Here is a 13666-nt window from a genome sequence, read left to right on the forward strand (position 1 = left end):
ATCCCCACTCACTGGTTTTCCGTCACTGCTGTAATGTATTACTACAACCTCAGTGGCTGAAAACACACTTGTTATCTTACAGCTCTGTAGGTGACAAGTCCCACACGGTCTCACTAGGTTCAAGTTAATGTGTTGGCAGAGCTGTGCTCCTTTCTGGAGGCTCCAGAGAAGAACTTTTCTCGTCTTTTCCAATTTCTGAAGGCCGCCCGCATCTTGGCTCATGGCCCCTTCCACCACCGTTAAAACCAGCAGCGCTACATCTCTCTGGTCCTGCTCTCATCATCACATCTCCCTGGTGCCTGTGATTCTGATTCTTCTGGGAGAGGTTCTTTCCTTATATGGACCCACGTGATTAGATTGGGGCCATCTGGATAATCCAGCAAACACTCCCCATCTGAGGTCCTTGACTGAACCACATCTGCAGGGTCCATGGCCATGAGGCAGAGCTTCTGAGGATGAGGCTGGACATCTGGGGGTTCCGGTCTACCTCTTACGGTCCACTGTCTACATTAGTCTGCAAGGGGCAGAAACATAGTGGAAAAAGCACTCAATGGTACCCAGGAAACCTGAAATTCTACCTCAGCCAGTCACAGCATCTTTGTCTTCCCTCATCTAAAAAGTTTGGGAGTTGAAATTGGACCAGTGATTCTCAAACTGTATTGGAGCATCAGAATTGCCTGGATACTTGACATGGGACTTGAGAATTTGGATTTTTGTTGTTTTGTGGTGAAATAGACAACATAAAATTTACCATCCTAACCATTTTTGTTATTTTTTATTGAAGTATAGTTGATTTACAATATCATGTTAGTTTCAGGTGTCCAGCACAATGATTCAATTATATATATTGTGTGTGTATATATACACTATATATATATTCTTAAATTTTCCCCCCTTACATATTGTTACAAAATACTGAGTATCGTTCCCTGTGCTGTACATTTATATTCCCACCAGACGATTCCTTTTTCTCCGCATCCTCCCTAGCATTTATTATTTGCAGTTTTTTGTTTTTTTTTTTAAATGATGGCTATTCTGGCCAGTGTGAGTTAGTACCTCATTGCAGTTTTGATTTGCATTTCTGTAGTGATTAGTGATGTTGAGCATTTTTTCATGTGCCTATTGGCTGTCTGTATGTCTTCTTTAGAGAAATGTCTATTTAGATCTTCCATCCATTTTTTGATTGGGTGGTTTACTTTTTTAATATTGAACTGCATGAGCTGTTTGTATATTTTGGAAATTAACCCCTTGTCAGTTGCATCATTTTCAAATATTTTCTCCTATTCTGTAGGTTCTCTTCTCATTTTGTTTACGGTCTCGTTTGCTGTGCAAAAGCTTTTAAGTTTAATTTGATCCCATTTGTTTATTTCCGTTACTCTTGGAGGCGACTCCAAAAAGATATTGCTGCAATTTATGTCAAAGAGTGTTCTGCCTGTGTTTTCCTCTAGGAGTTATATTTATAGTATCCAGTCTTAACGTTTAGGTCTTTAATCTATTTTGAGTTTATTTTTGTATATGGTGTTAGATAATGTTCTAATTTCATTCTTTTTTTTTTGTTTTGTTTTACTTTTTGGCTGTGCCCCGCTGCAGGTGACGTCAGCAGTTGTGGCTTGCAGTCTGTACAGTGCAGGTTCAGTAGTTGTGATACACGGGCTCAGTTGCCTGGAGGCAGGTGGTATCTTCCCTGACCAGGGATCGAACTCATGCCCCCTGCATTGGAAGCATGGAGTCCTAGCCACTGTACCACCAGGGAATTCCTGATTTTATTCTTTTTGATGTGATGATAAGTGAGATTGTTTTCTTAATTTCTCTTTCTGATCTTTTGTTGTCAGTGTGTATTTGTAGCAATGCAACAAATTTCTGTGTATTAATTTTGTTTTTGTATCCTGAAACTTTACTGAATTCACTGCTGAGCTCTAGTAGTTTTCTGTTAGTATCTTTAGAATTTTCTGTGTTTAGTATGTCATCTGCAAACAGTGACAGTTTTACTTCTTTTCCAACCTAAATTCCTGTTCTTTTTCTTCTCTGATTGCTGTGGCTAGGACTTCCAAAACTATGTTGAATAAAAGTGGAGAGAGTGGGGGTCCTTGTCTTGTTCCTGATCTTAGAGGAAATGTTTTCAGCTATTCACCGTTGAGTCTGATGTTAGCTGTAGGTTTAACCATTTTTTGTTGTTTTTGGCTGTGCCACACATCATGCAGGATCTCTTAGTTCCCCAACCAGGTATTGAACCCATACCCCTTGCATTGGGAGTACAGAGTCAACCACTGGATGGCCAAGGAAGTCCTGGTTTAACTGTTTTTAAGTACATAGTTCAGTGGTGTTAAATACCTTCAGGCTGTTGTGTGGTCTACATTCCCATAGCTCTTTCTCATCTTATAGAACTGAAACTCTGTATCCATTAGACAAGACTCCACAGTTTCTCCTCCCTCTAGACTATGGCAACCACTATTATACTATGATTATTCTGAATAACTCATATAAGTTGGGTAGTGTGTTACTTGATTTTTGCTGACTAACTTACTTAACTTGGCACAATCTCCTCAAGGTACAGCGTGTGTCAGAATTTCCTTCCTTTTTATGACCAAACAATATTCCTTTGTATGTGTATACTGTACTTCACTATCCATTCATTCATCAATGGACACTTGAATTACTTCCATATTTTAGGTATTGTGAATAATGCTGCTACGAACAAGGGTGTACAGATACTTTTCAGACTTTGCTTTCATTTTGGTGAGATATATACTCAAAAGTGGACTTGCTGGATTATATGGTAATTCTATTTTTAATTTTTTGAGGAACTACCGTATAGTTTTCCAGTGTCTGTACCATTTTAGATTCCCACCAGTAGTGCCTGAGTGTTGCAGTTTTGCCACATCCTCACCACACTGTTGTTTCCTGTTTGACAGTAGTTGAGTCTCGTTTTGGTTTTCATTTGCACTTCGGTACTGACGAGTGATGTTGAGCATTTTTTCCTGTTTTTTGGCCATTTGTCTACCTTGTTTGGAGAAGTATCTGTTGAAGTCCTTGGCCCACTGTTGAAATGGGTTGGGGTTTTTTGTTTTGCTTGGGGGTTTTGTTGTTATTACTTGGTGGAGTTTTAGGAGTTCTCTCTAGATTCTGGATATTAATCCCTTATCAGATAGATGATTTTTAAATATTTTCTCCCAACTTGTAGGTTGCCTTTTTACTCTGTTGACAATTATTTTGATGTACAACATTTTAAAATTTTCATAAAGTTTAATTTGTCTACTTTTTGTTATGTGGAACTTTAGGTTCATAACCCCAAAAAAAGATCATTGCCCATCCAGTGTCGTGAAACTTTGGGGTCACGTTTTCATCAAAGAGCTTTATTGTTTTAGGTCTCACATCTACGTCCTTCATCCATTCTGAGTTGATTTTTGTGTATGCTGTTAGGTAAAGGTCCAACTTCATTCTTTTGCATGTGGATATTCAGTTTTCCCTGCACCATTTGGTGCAAAGACTGTCCTTTCCTCATTGGATGATCTTGGCAGCCTTGTCAAAAATTGTTTGGTCATATGTGGAAGGGTTTATTTCTGGGCGCTCTATTCTATTCTGTTGGTCTATCTCTGTTTTTATGCCAGCGCCACGCTGTTGATTACGGTAGCTTTGAAGTTAGAAGCATGAGTCCTCCAGTTTTGTTCCTTTTCTTTCAAGATTGTCTTGACTATTCAGGTTTCCCTAAGATTCCACGTGGGAATTCCCTGGCAGTCCAGTGGTTAGGGCTCCATGCTTTCAGTGCTGAGGGCCTAGGTTCAATCCCTAGTCAGAGAACTAAGATCCTGCAAGCTATGAGGCCCAACAGCAACAAAATAGATTCCACATGAATTTTAGGATAGCTTTTTCGACTTTTGAAAAAAACTTTGTTGGGATTTTGATTGTGTTGACTCTGTAGGTCACTCTATTTTAATAATACTAAATTTTCTAATCATTGAGCATAGGATGTGTTTCCATTCGTGTCTTCTTTAATTCCTTTTGGCAATGTTCTGTAGTTTTCATTGCCCAAGTCTTTCACTTCCATAGTTAATACTTAAGTATTTTATTCTTTTTGATGCTATTGAGAATCAAATTGTTTTTGTAATTTCTTTTTCAGATTGTTCATGTATAGAAAGGCAACTGATTTTTCTGTGTTAAACTAGCTACTTTGCGGAATTCATTTATTCATTTATTGAATTAATTCATTTATTCTAGGGGTGTGTGTGTGTGTGTGTGTGTGTGAGTGTGAACTCTAGGGTTTTTATAAACATAAGATTCATATCTTCAAGCAGATAATTTTACCTTTTTCTTTCCAGTTTGAACCCCTTTTATTTCCTTCTCTTTCTTAATTGTTCTGGCTAGAAATTATTATGTTGATTAGAAGTGGTGAAAGCAAGTGTCCTTGTTTGCTCCTCATCTTAGAAGAAACACTGCTGGTCGTTCACCATTGAGTATGATGTTCCTTGTAGGTTTTTCATATATTTCTTTTATTTCCTTTTATTCCTAGTTTGTTGAGTGTTTTTATCATAAAAGGGTGTTACATTTTGTCAGATGCTGTTTCTGCATCTATTGAGGTGTTCATGTAGTTATTTCCTGCATGCCATTGACATAGCACATCACACTGACCCATTTCTGCATGTTGGACCATCCTTGCAGTCCAGGAATGAACCCCGCTTGGTCAGGATATATAATCTTGGTCAGCACATATAATCAGGTGCTGTTGTTGAATTCTGTTTGCTAGTGTTTTGTTGAGGATTTTTGCATCAGTGTTCATAAAGGATATTTGTCTGTTGGGTTTGTGTGTCTGTGTGTGTGATTTTCTTTTTCTAGCTTTGGTATCTGCTAGTGCTGGCCTCATTAGAATGATTTTGAAAATATCCCCTTCTCTTCAGTTTTTGGGAGAAGTTTCACAAGGACAGGTGTTAGTTCTTTCTTAAACACTGGGTGAAATTTACCGATGAAGACATCATCAGGTTCAGGGTATTTCTTTTTTGGGAGTTTTGTGATTTAACCTTGGTAGATTTTGTGTTTCTGGAAATTTGTCCATTTCATGTAGATTATGCAGTTTACCGGTGTACAGTTGCTCATATGATATGATATGATATGAAGTCGCTCAGTCGTGTCCGACTCTTTGCGACCCCACGGACTGTAGCCTACCAGGTTCCTCCATCCATGGGATTTTCCAGGCAAGAATACTGGAGTGGGTTGCCATTTCCTTCTCCAACAGTTGCTCATAGTACTCTCTTTAATCCTTTTTATTTATGTAGAATCAATAGTGACATCCTCAGTTTGGTTTTTCTCTGTTTATAGTCTGTTCTCTGTTTCATTTATCTTTGTTTCAGTCCTTATTATCTCCTTCCTTCCGCTAACTTTGGGTTTAGTTTTGTTCTTTTTGTAGTTCCTTAACTTACAAAGTTATAAAGTTAGGTTGCCTGCACTTGGCTGGAAGTAGGGGAGATGGGCAGAATCAACTGCCATTTTCCATCCATGTCTCCCTGTGAAGTTGTAGGCCTTCAACAGACTCCAGGGCTCTGGAGCAGTTACATCAGATAGATTCTACCAGTGCAGTTATTGTCTGGGCGTGGAGACAGGTTCCTGGTGCTACCTACTCTACAATCTGCCCAGAATTCCAAAATTTGCATTTTTAACAAGTTTCCAGGTAATGACAATGCTGCTGGTTCAAGGACCACACTTGAAGAAGCACTGAGCTAAATGCTATAAGGTCCTTTCTCTAAGGCCTGAATAGGCCCTGCAGGGTCGTTCTCCTCTGGAAGTAAAAACAGTAAATTAATTGCATGGTTTTGTTTTATTTTGTTTTTTAATCAGAAGAAGCAAGCATCATTTTACTGATGTCATTTCCTGGTGAGGGAGTTTGCTTTTTTTTTTTTTTTCCTCTGAGAAAAATGGGGCCTGTGGGCTGGTTCTGGGCAAGAAGTTTTGTGAAGCCCTGCCAGGGGCACAGAGGCATGTATGTGCTGAGGTGGGAAGGAAATGGACAGTGTTCAGACCCAAGGGAATGACAAGGCTGCTCCGCTGTTGGCTCTTTGTCGGCCTGTGTCTGGCACATGGGTGTCCTTGGGTCAGGTTTGCTGAGCACTTTTGATCCAGCCACTGTTAAAAGCCTGGATTAACACATTCAACCCTCCCAACATCTCTCTGAGGTAGATCATACTATCAGGTCCACATCTGCAGATTGAAGAGACAAAGGTTAGGACTCTGACCAAGAACAGCACAAAGATGGGCAGCAGTGGAGTCACTTCACCAAGGAGTGACTTGGATTCCAGAGTCCACACCTGTAACCAAATACAGCAGGGCCTCAAGCACTGGGTCCCTTCCTGCTTGTCAGGATATTTGGACTGCAAGTTACAGAGTTAAACAAAAAAGTGTGTGTGTGTGTGTTTTAAGAAAAGTGTCCTCCTCAACAGGTCTGGACACAGGTGGTCCTGGTGCTCAATTATGTCCCAGAAATCCAGGCTCTGTCCGCCGTGTCTCGCTGCAGTTCTCAGCAGGTTGGGCTCTGTCTCCCGGGCTGTCCCCTGTGGTGATGAGATGGTTGCGACAGATCTCACCATACCCTCCTCACAGAGGCCGAGTGAAAAGTCTTCCTGTCCCTTGGTAGAGGCCTAAACTTTCTCAGAAGTTCTGTTCTCTTCAGACGTTACTACCAGAAAGGTTTGACACACCCACTCCTCAGTGGCCACCAGAGCAGGGAGGGCCCGGAGCAGGAGCCCCCTGGGTGGCTGACCGTCAGGGCTCCTTCAGGAGAAGGGGTGTAGCGGAAAGGGCTGTGGGTGACCGTGGAGGAGTTAGCCATGTTCCTTCTCTCTGGCTGACGACTGAGACCTGTGTTCCGAAGGCACCCTGTGGCACTGACAAGGGCTGCCTGAGACGCTGCCAGCCGCCCTGGGTTTACCCTGGGCCGGAAGCCTTTATTTCTTGGCAAGGGTGTGGGGGCACGTGGTTATCAACACCCGGAAGGATGTCGCTCTCCAGGGCTCTCCCAGCACCCTGTTCCTACCCCGGTTGCCTCTGGAGGAGGCCAGGTGTGGTCAGCCAGGACTGGCTCTGACCGGGCGCGGGTTTCTCCCCTTATGAGGCTCCAGGTACCTCGTCTGAGAGCGGGGCTGTCACAGACTGGTTATGACCAGACGGGGCACATGCAGCAATGCCCGCCGCGCGGTGCAGGGTGTGCTCGGGGCCGCGCTATGGCTGGCGTCCGTGTGGTTCTCCATCGGCGTCAGTGTCGGGGCGCTCGATCCCGCTCACTGTCACCCTACTGCTGCCGCTGTGGGTTAGGGGTGTCCACTCCATGGCTCCGTCCAGGCAGGCTTCACGAACCCCCCTTGGTGAGGCGTTCCTGACTGCTGCCGGCCTGTGTGCCACATGGACCTGGAAGGGCGCCCTCTGGTCCCCTTGTCCCAGGAGGGTTGTGGTGTGTGTTGGGGGAGAAGCCATTTTCCACAAGTGGAACTGTTTATGGAGCACTTTTATTTTCCCTAGAATCAAGAACAAGGATCCACATCGTTCAGGTAGCCTCATCTATGTGGCCTCAGCCCCCAGAAGAGTCTGCGCCTTTCCTCAGTGGGGCCAGTGGGGCTCATTTCACAAATGTGATTCTTGTTGACAGGACACAGAACGAGCACGCATGGGCAGCCGCATCACTCGCTAGAGGTGTGCCCCGCTGCATGAAAACCTGAACATAGGAGGAGGGGCATCTCAATTACAGGATCATGTCTCAGCCAGAAATTCATGGCAGGTTTCCTAGTGCCTTTAAAATAGGATTTGGGTGTAAAAATACCGTGTGCACACAGGAGCCTGTATTTTCTGAAAAGAGAAATATACTTGTATTGGGCATTTGGGATAAGCAGAATAAAAATAAATTCTTCTTACAAAAATAGGAACTAGAAACTAAATTCCACTTTTAATTCTAAAAGACTTATATATAACTCTACTATCTCACCCTCTCCTCCTACCCCAGACTTCCACAGCAGAAATAGACGGGCAGGATCTGTAAGCAGTTCACCAGAGCGGTGAGGATGGAGGGAAGGACAGGCAGATGGCGGGCGGGCAGGCAGCAGGAACACCAGAGGCAGGGCTGGGGGCCTGTGTGTTGCTCTGTTTGATTTATTTGTGAACGTTCGGGAGGCCTGGCCTGAAACGCTGCTGCTGGACGGCTTCCATGATGTGGTCAGTGAGTGGCGGTTGGAAATTGACAGCCCGCCCTGCCGCCAGACTCCGGTAACCGCTGGGACACGCGCTGAGGTCTGACCGGCGGGGTCTGGGGCAGGCCTGGAGGAGAGGGTGTCTGGGATGCTGACACGCCTGACTTCTTCCTCCCTTGCAGAAATGTTCCCACTGCCAGGAGGCGGGCGCCACCTTGGGCTGCTACAACAAAGGCTGCTCCTTCCGATACCATTACCCGTGTGCCATTGACGCAGGTAAGAGGGGACCACGGACCCTTGTTCAGAACATCTGAAGGGTAGGACATCCACTTTGATTCTCTGTCTTCTTTATTGTTTGTTTTGTCTCATCTAACCCTGTTCTATTTGTAAATTCTGAAGGAATGCAGATAAGGTACCAAAGATGAATTAAGTGGGATGATTTTTATAAGTTTTGTAATTCATAAAAGATTCAACTACTTAAGTGTACAATTCAGCGATTTTTACCATCTTATTCACAGTGGTGCAGGCACAAAATCGCAGTTAATTTTAGAGCATTTTCATCACCTCTTAAACTCCTACCCATTGGTGGTCTCTCTTACCCTCCGCCCCCTGGCAACCACGAGCCTGCTCTATCCCTGTGGATTTGTCCATTCTGGACATTTCATGTACGTGGAATCACACAATATGTGGTCTTCATGACGGGCTTCTGTATCACTTCGTTTCCAGGCTCTCAGATTTATCCACATCACAGCATGCGTCAGTACTTCATTTTATTTTTGAACAGTATTTTATTGTAAGGATACACCATATTTTATTTATCATTCCGTTGATGCACATTTAGGTTTTCCACTTTTTTATCATGAATAGTGGTGCTGTGAACACTCATAGGCAAGTCTCTGTGTGTACTTACTGTTTTCATTTCTCTTGGGCATAAACCTAGGGGTGGTATTCTGAGGTCACATGGTAACTCTGTTTAACCGTTTGAGGAATGATCAGACCATTCTTCAAAGTGGCTGAGTCATGTTACATCCCTCCAGCAATGTGTGAGGGTTCCAGTTTCTCCATCATCACCAGCACCTGTTTTTAATCTGTCTTTTTCACCATGGCCGTCCTCATGGGCATGAAGCGGTGTCTCGTTTTGTGATTTGGGTTTGCACATCCCTAGTGGCTAATGACGTTAAGCAAATCCAGTTTATTTTTATTTTCCTGCTTATGCTGTTTGTTGCTTTTCTTACATTTAAGAACCATTGCATAATCCAAAATCACAAAGATTATATATCTATGCTTTTAGTTTTAGCCCTTACTTGAGTCTTTGGTCTGTTCTGCGCTATTTTTTGTATGTGGTGTCCAGTTCATTGCTTTCCACATGGATCCCAGTTGTCCCAGCACCATTTGTGGGAAAGGCTGCTCTTTGCTCATTCACTCACCTTGTCACCTTTGTCGAAAACCAGTTGACTGTAGGTGTGTAGGCTTATTTCTGGACTCTCCAGTACCACACTGTTTCGATCATGGTAGCTTTGTAGTAGACTTTGAAAGTGGAAAGTGGAGTCCTCCAACTTTGTTCCTTTTTTCCAAGATTGTTTTGGCTCTTCTGGATCTTTTGCTGTTCTGTGATGAATTTTAGGATCAGCTTGTCCATTTCTGTGGGTGAGAGGGGAAACAGTCATTCAAGCTTGGATAGTGATTACACTGATTCTGAAAATCACAGGGAGCGCTGCCATCTTGGTAATAATGTATTCCTCAGTCCATGATCATGAGGTATCTGTCTTTCCATTCATTTCAGTCTTTAATTTCTTTCAATACTGTTTTGTAAATTTCAGGGTAGACGTTTTGCACTTTCTTTGTTAAATTTATTCCTAAGTATTTTTATTATTTTTAGTACAATTATAAATAGAATTTTTTTTTAAGTCAGTTTTCAGGTTGTTCACTGTGAGTGTATAGAAGTATAATTGATTAAGGTATATGTATTGATCATGGATCTTGGAACTCTGCTCAACTCACGGATTAGTTCTAATAGCGGTTTAGTGGATTTCTATAGATAAGATACGTCACCTGCAAATAGGTCGTTGTACTTCTTTTCCAGTCAGATAGATGCCTTAGTTCTCTGGCTGGATCTTCCACATAACGTTGGATAGAAGTGACACGAGCTGGTACGCTTGCCTTGTTTCTGAGCCCTTTTGATGATAGCTGTGGGATTTTCACAGACGTTCTTGATGTAGCTGAGGAGGTTCCCTTCTGCTCCTAGTTTGATGTGTGTTTTTATCATGAACTGGTGTTGGATTTTGTCAGACATTTTTCCAGGTCTCTGGAGGTAATCAGAGTGGTGTTCTGCAGTGTGACGACTGCTGAAAGAAGGACCCCTTCTGTCTGAGAAGTGCCATCCAGGGAGCAGTGCAGGAGACTTGAGTCTGACTCAGAGCTTCAGTGCCTGGGAGAATCCTCTTTCTTTCTCCTGACGCATAGCTCTTTGTTGATTGTCTTCACCAGTTACTTTTTGAGTGTTAGATGGGTCTGACACCTTCACCTAGCAGGTCGCTCATAATGTTGGCAGTCAGGATGCAGGGAGAGAAAAGGGGAAGACAGATGAGAGTGCTGACGGAGCCTGGGGGCTGAGCAGGTGACAGCCGTGCAGAGCACAGAGCACTTGGAGTCGGATCTGGCAGGCAAGGAGGAATCCAAGTTCCCCTCGACTACCCTTCACCCCTCTCACCTACATTTGCTCCTTGCCCCTCACATCCTTCTCATTGTCCCTCCTTTCCTCCTCCCTGTTCTCTTCTTTCCAGGTTTCTGTAGGGGCTGCAGCTGAAAAGAATAAGAAAGGGAATTCCCTGGCGATCCAGGGGTTAGCATTCTGGGTTTTCACTGCCAGGCACCCAGGTTCCGTCCCTGGTTGGGAGCTAAGACCCCACGAGCCACACGGCACAGCCAAAAAACAAGAAAGATAGAGAAAGACAATGCTCTTAACTTCATGCTGAAGTTAGATTCTGGTGAAAGTATGTTTGCACACGCAGAAGGGCAGCTGGTGGCCAGGACCCCATGTGACCAGAGGGGAAAGTGGGCATGAGAAGAGAGCCTTGAAACGTCAGCTCAGGGAGTTTGGGTTCCGGTCTGTCCCTTCTGTCCTCTGTCCTCCTCTGCGTGTTTCCAGGTTGAATCTGAGCTATAATTCACCTGGACCATGGTCTGGGGTGTTCTATAGAACAGCTGCTAAATCCTTCTCCCTCAGAGCCAACCACTGCCTTTTCTCACTTTCATGATACAGTCAGGGTGCTGTCAGAATGTTTTGTTTCTTTTTCTAGTTTAAGCTTCGTGGTCTTTAAATGAAGATTTTTAAGGCTCGGGTTTTTGGCGGTGGTTTGTAAGTTCTATGAGTGAAATGCAGCAAGAATTCCTCCCCCCGTTAAGTGGCCAGTGAGCGGAGGTCTCCTGCACAGGGGCTCTGCCCAGAAGCGCCAGGTGGGCAGCAGGCAGGCCGCCTCGCCCCGCAGGTGTGCTCCCAGCGCGCACTTGGGGCGCCTGCCTCCAGGGGTGGAGCAGTGCTGCTCGGTAAACTTGCTGCCGTGGGGGAATGTTCTAGACCTGTACTGTCCGATACAGCAGCCATAAGCCACGTGTCACCACTGAGTGCTCGGAAGGGAGAGAGTTCTTATTTTATCTTACTTCCCTTGGTGGCTGGCAGCACAGGCCTGGCGCCACCTTGGCCAGGCGGGGCGGTGGAGGTTCTCTGGGAAAGGCCCTGGGCTCTCCTCCCTCTGACGGAGGAGGCAGGGCTGACTTCGCCAGCTGAGGGTCAGGAAGTCAGTGACTTCGTCGTTGCTCTCTTTGAGCCTGTCTGTTGTGGCCTGCCAGGTAAGCTGGTAACATCTCTGTCTGGCAGAAGTTGGTGGCCAAGTGTCCAGGTAGAGGGGGCTGTCCAGGTCGGGGCCCTGGCCCTCTGGCTTTGCTGCCCCAGCCGCTGCACACTCTGCTCCTCCACACGGGGCTGGCCCCAGAGCAGCAGCTTCGCAGGGTGACCAAGTCTGGGGCGTTTGTTGGTCTCTCTGATGACCTGAGTCACAGTGACCCAGAGCCCGCATCACTCTGCGGACTGATGTCTGGATCTATCCACAGTCTTCCCAGGAATTCTGTAAGTGGTGAGTCTTTGTGTCTGAAAAAGCCTTCACTGATTTCTTTTCTTTCTAATTATAAAAAAAATAAGTCCTCTAGTCAAGTCCCCCGTCTCTGTGCAAACTAAGGAACAGTAGAGCATTTTCATCTCTGCCTTCTTGCCAGCTGCCCAAACCTTAGAAAGCCGTTGGTATTGAAGGGAAAACTTTTACCTCTGGGCGCATCTCCATGGAAACCTAAGGATCTGTGGCTCCTGCTAACCGCAGTCACACACTTGTGACGTCATGGTTTGCTCTCTGGTGCTGCTCGTTACGTCACAGACACGGGATTTGTCTCCCAGAGGAAGAGGAAGTAATAAGAGCAGGAGCGCCGGTTTAAAAAGAAAAAGCTGGAACGTGTTTAATGCAGCGAGCCGCAACACAGAGACCAGAGACGGAAGACTGTGGTGGCTCAGCAGTAATCCCGCCGTGCGTCAAGGATCTTGGCCAGAGGGGCTTCATGAGGAAACAGCTGGGAATTTCACCTGCGGCCTCCCTTCCTGCAGCATTTTAAAGCTGCTCCTCTCTGCCAACTTTGGTCTTGGTAGCAGGTTTAGGGCCCCTGATGGGCTCTGTGAAACGACCGGTGGTCTTGCCACTCCCTGGAGAGGAGCTGTCTGCATCACAGAAGCCAGTTCAAGGCTTTGCTTCTGCCCTCTTCCCCCTTCCTATGGCCCCAGGAGACTGCTGCTTGGTGAGGCTGGCGGATCCCCCAGTCCCAGCCTGGTTTTGCCAGTGTGAGCACTCAGTGTCGCCCTGAGAGACTGTAGCTGAGCTGGAGACTGCCGGGGCTTGGCAGATCCCAAGGATACTAGACACCCTTCCGTTTTCTCCCTTCTTGGGCTCACCACCCTAGCTGGAGCATCTGTGGGTGCACGTGGGTATCTGAGGCTCCACGTAGCTCGTTGCCAGGAGCTCAGCAGAGTCCTCTGCCCCTACACCTAGAGAGGACTCTCAAAAGTGGAGCACCAGCCTGGGGTGTTGGTGTCTGTGTCTGGAAGCCACCCTGCCAGCTCAACAACCTGGTGAGTCTCTGCCGGCCTGTGTGGTGATCTGACTTCACCGTGGGAAAGTGCTGACCGGGCCCTCTGCACTGGGTAGGCCAGGGGCTCATGGAAGCCAGTGAGCGGCCGGCGCCTGCTGCGAACCTCCCGTCCCTCTTCCCCCTGCCCTGGCGGAGGCTGGCGGGAGGCAGTCAAGAAGAGGCTCCCCGGCCCCTGGCGGAGGCTGCACTCTTCAGCCGTGCTTCTCGTCCTGCCAGGAAGGGGAAGTGCACGTCCTGCAGGCCTGTGACCTCACCAGAGTGAGGAGCGCCTTTGCCTGCGTGGGAGGCCTTGCCAGAAGGTCTCGTAGATTGGT

The 13666-nt window shown here is 45.9% G+C and overlaps 1 protein-coding gene across 3 annotated transcripts in view; it reads left to right on the forward strand.

Annotated features, from left to right (window-relative positions):
- Window positions 1-13666, forward strand: part of TCF20 (transcription factor 20) — an 89738-nt gene that overhangs the window by 66667 nt on the left and 9405 nt on the right. For all 3 annotated transcript variants that reach the window (XM_061124398.1, XM_061124399.1, XM_061124400.1), the window contains exon 3: window positions 8345-8438. In XM_061124398.1, coding sequence (XP_060980381.1) covers window positions 8345-8438 — 94 coding nt within the window. The remainder of the gene's footprint in view (window positions 1-8344; window positions 8439-13666) is intronic.

Source organism: Dama dama, chromosome 22 (assembly GCF_033118175.1).
Source record: "Dama dama isolate Ldn47 chromosome 22, ASM3311817v1, whole genome shotgun sequence".
Taxonomy (NCBI): domain Eukaryota; kingdom Metazoa; phylum Chordata; class Mammalia; order Artiodactyla; family Cervidae; genus Dama; species Dama dama.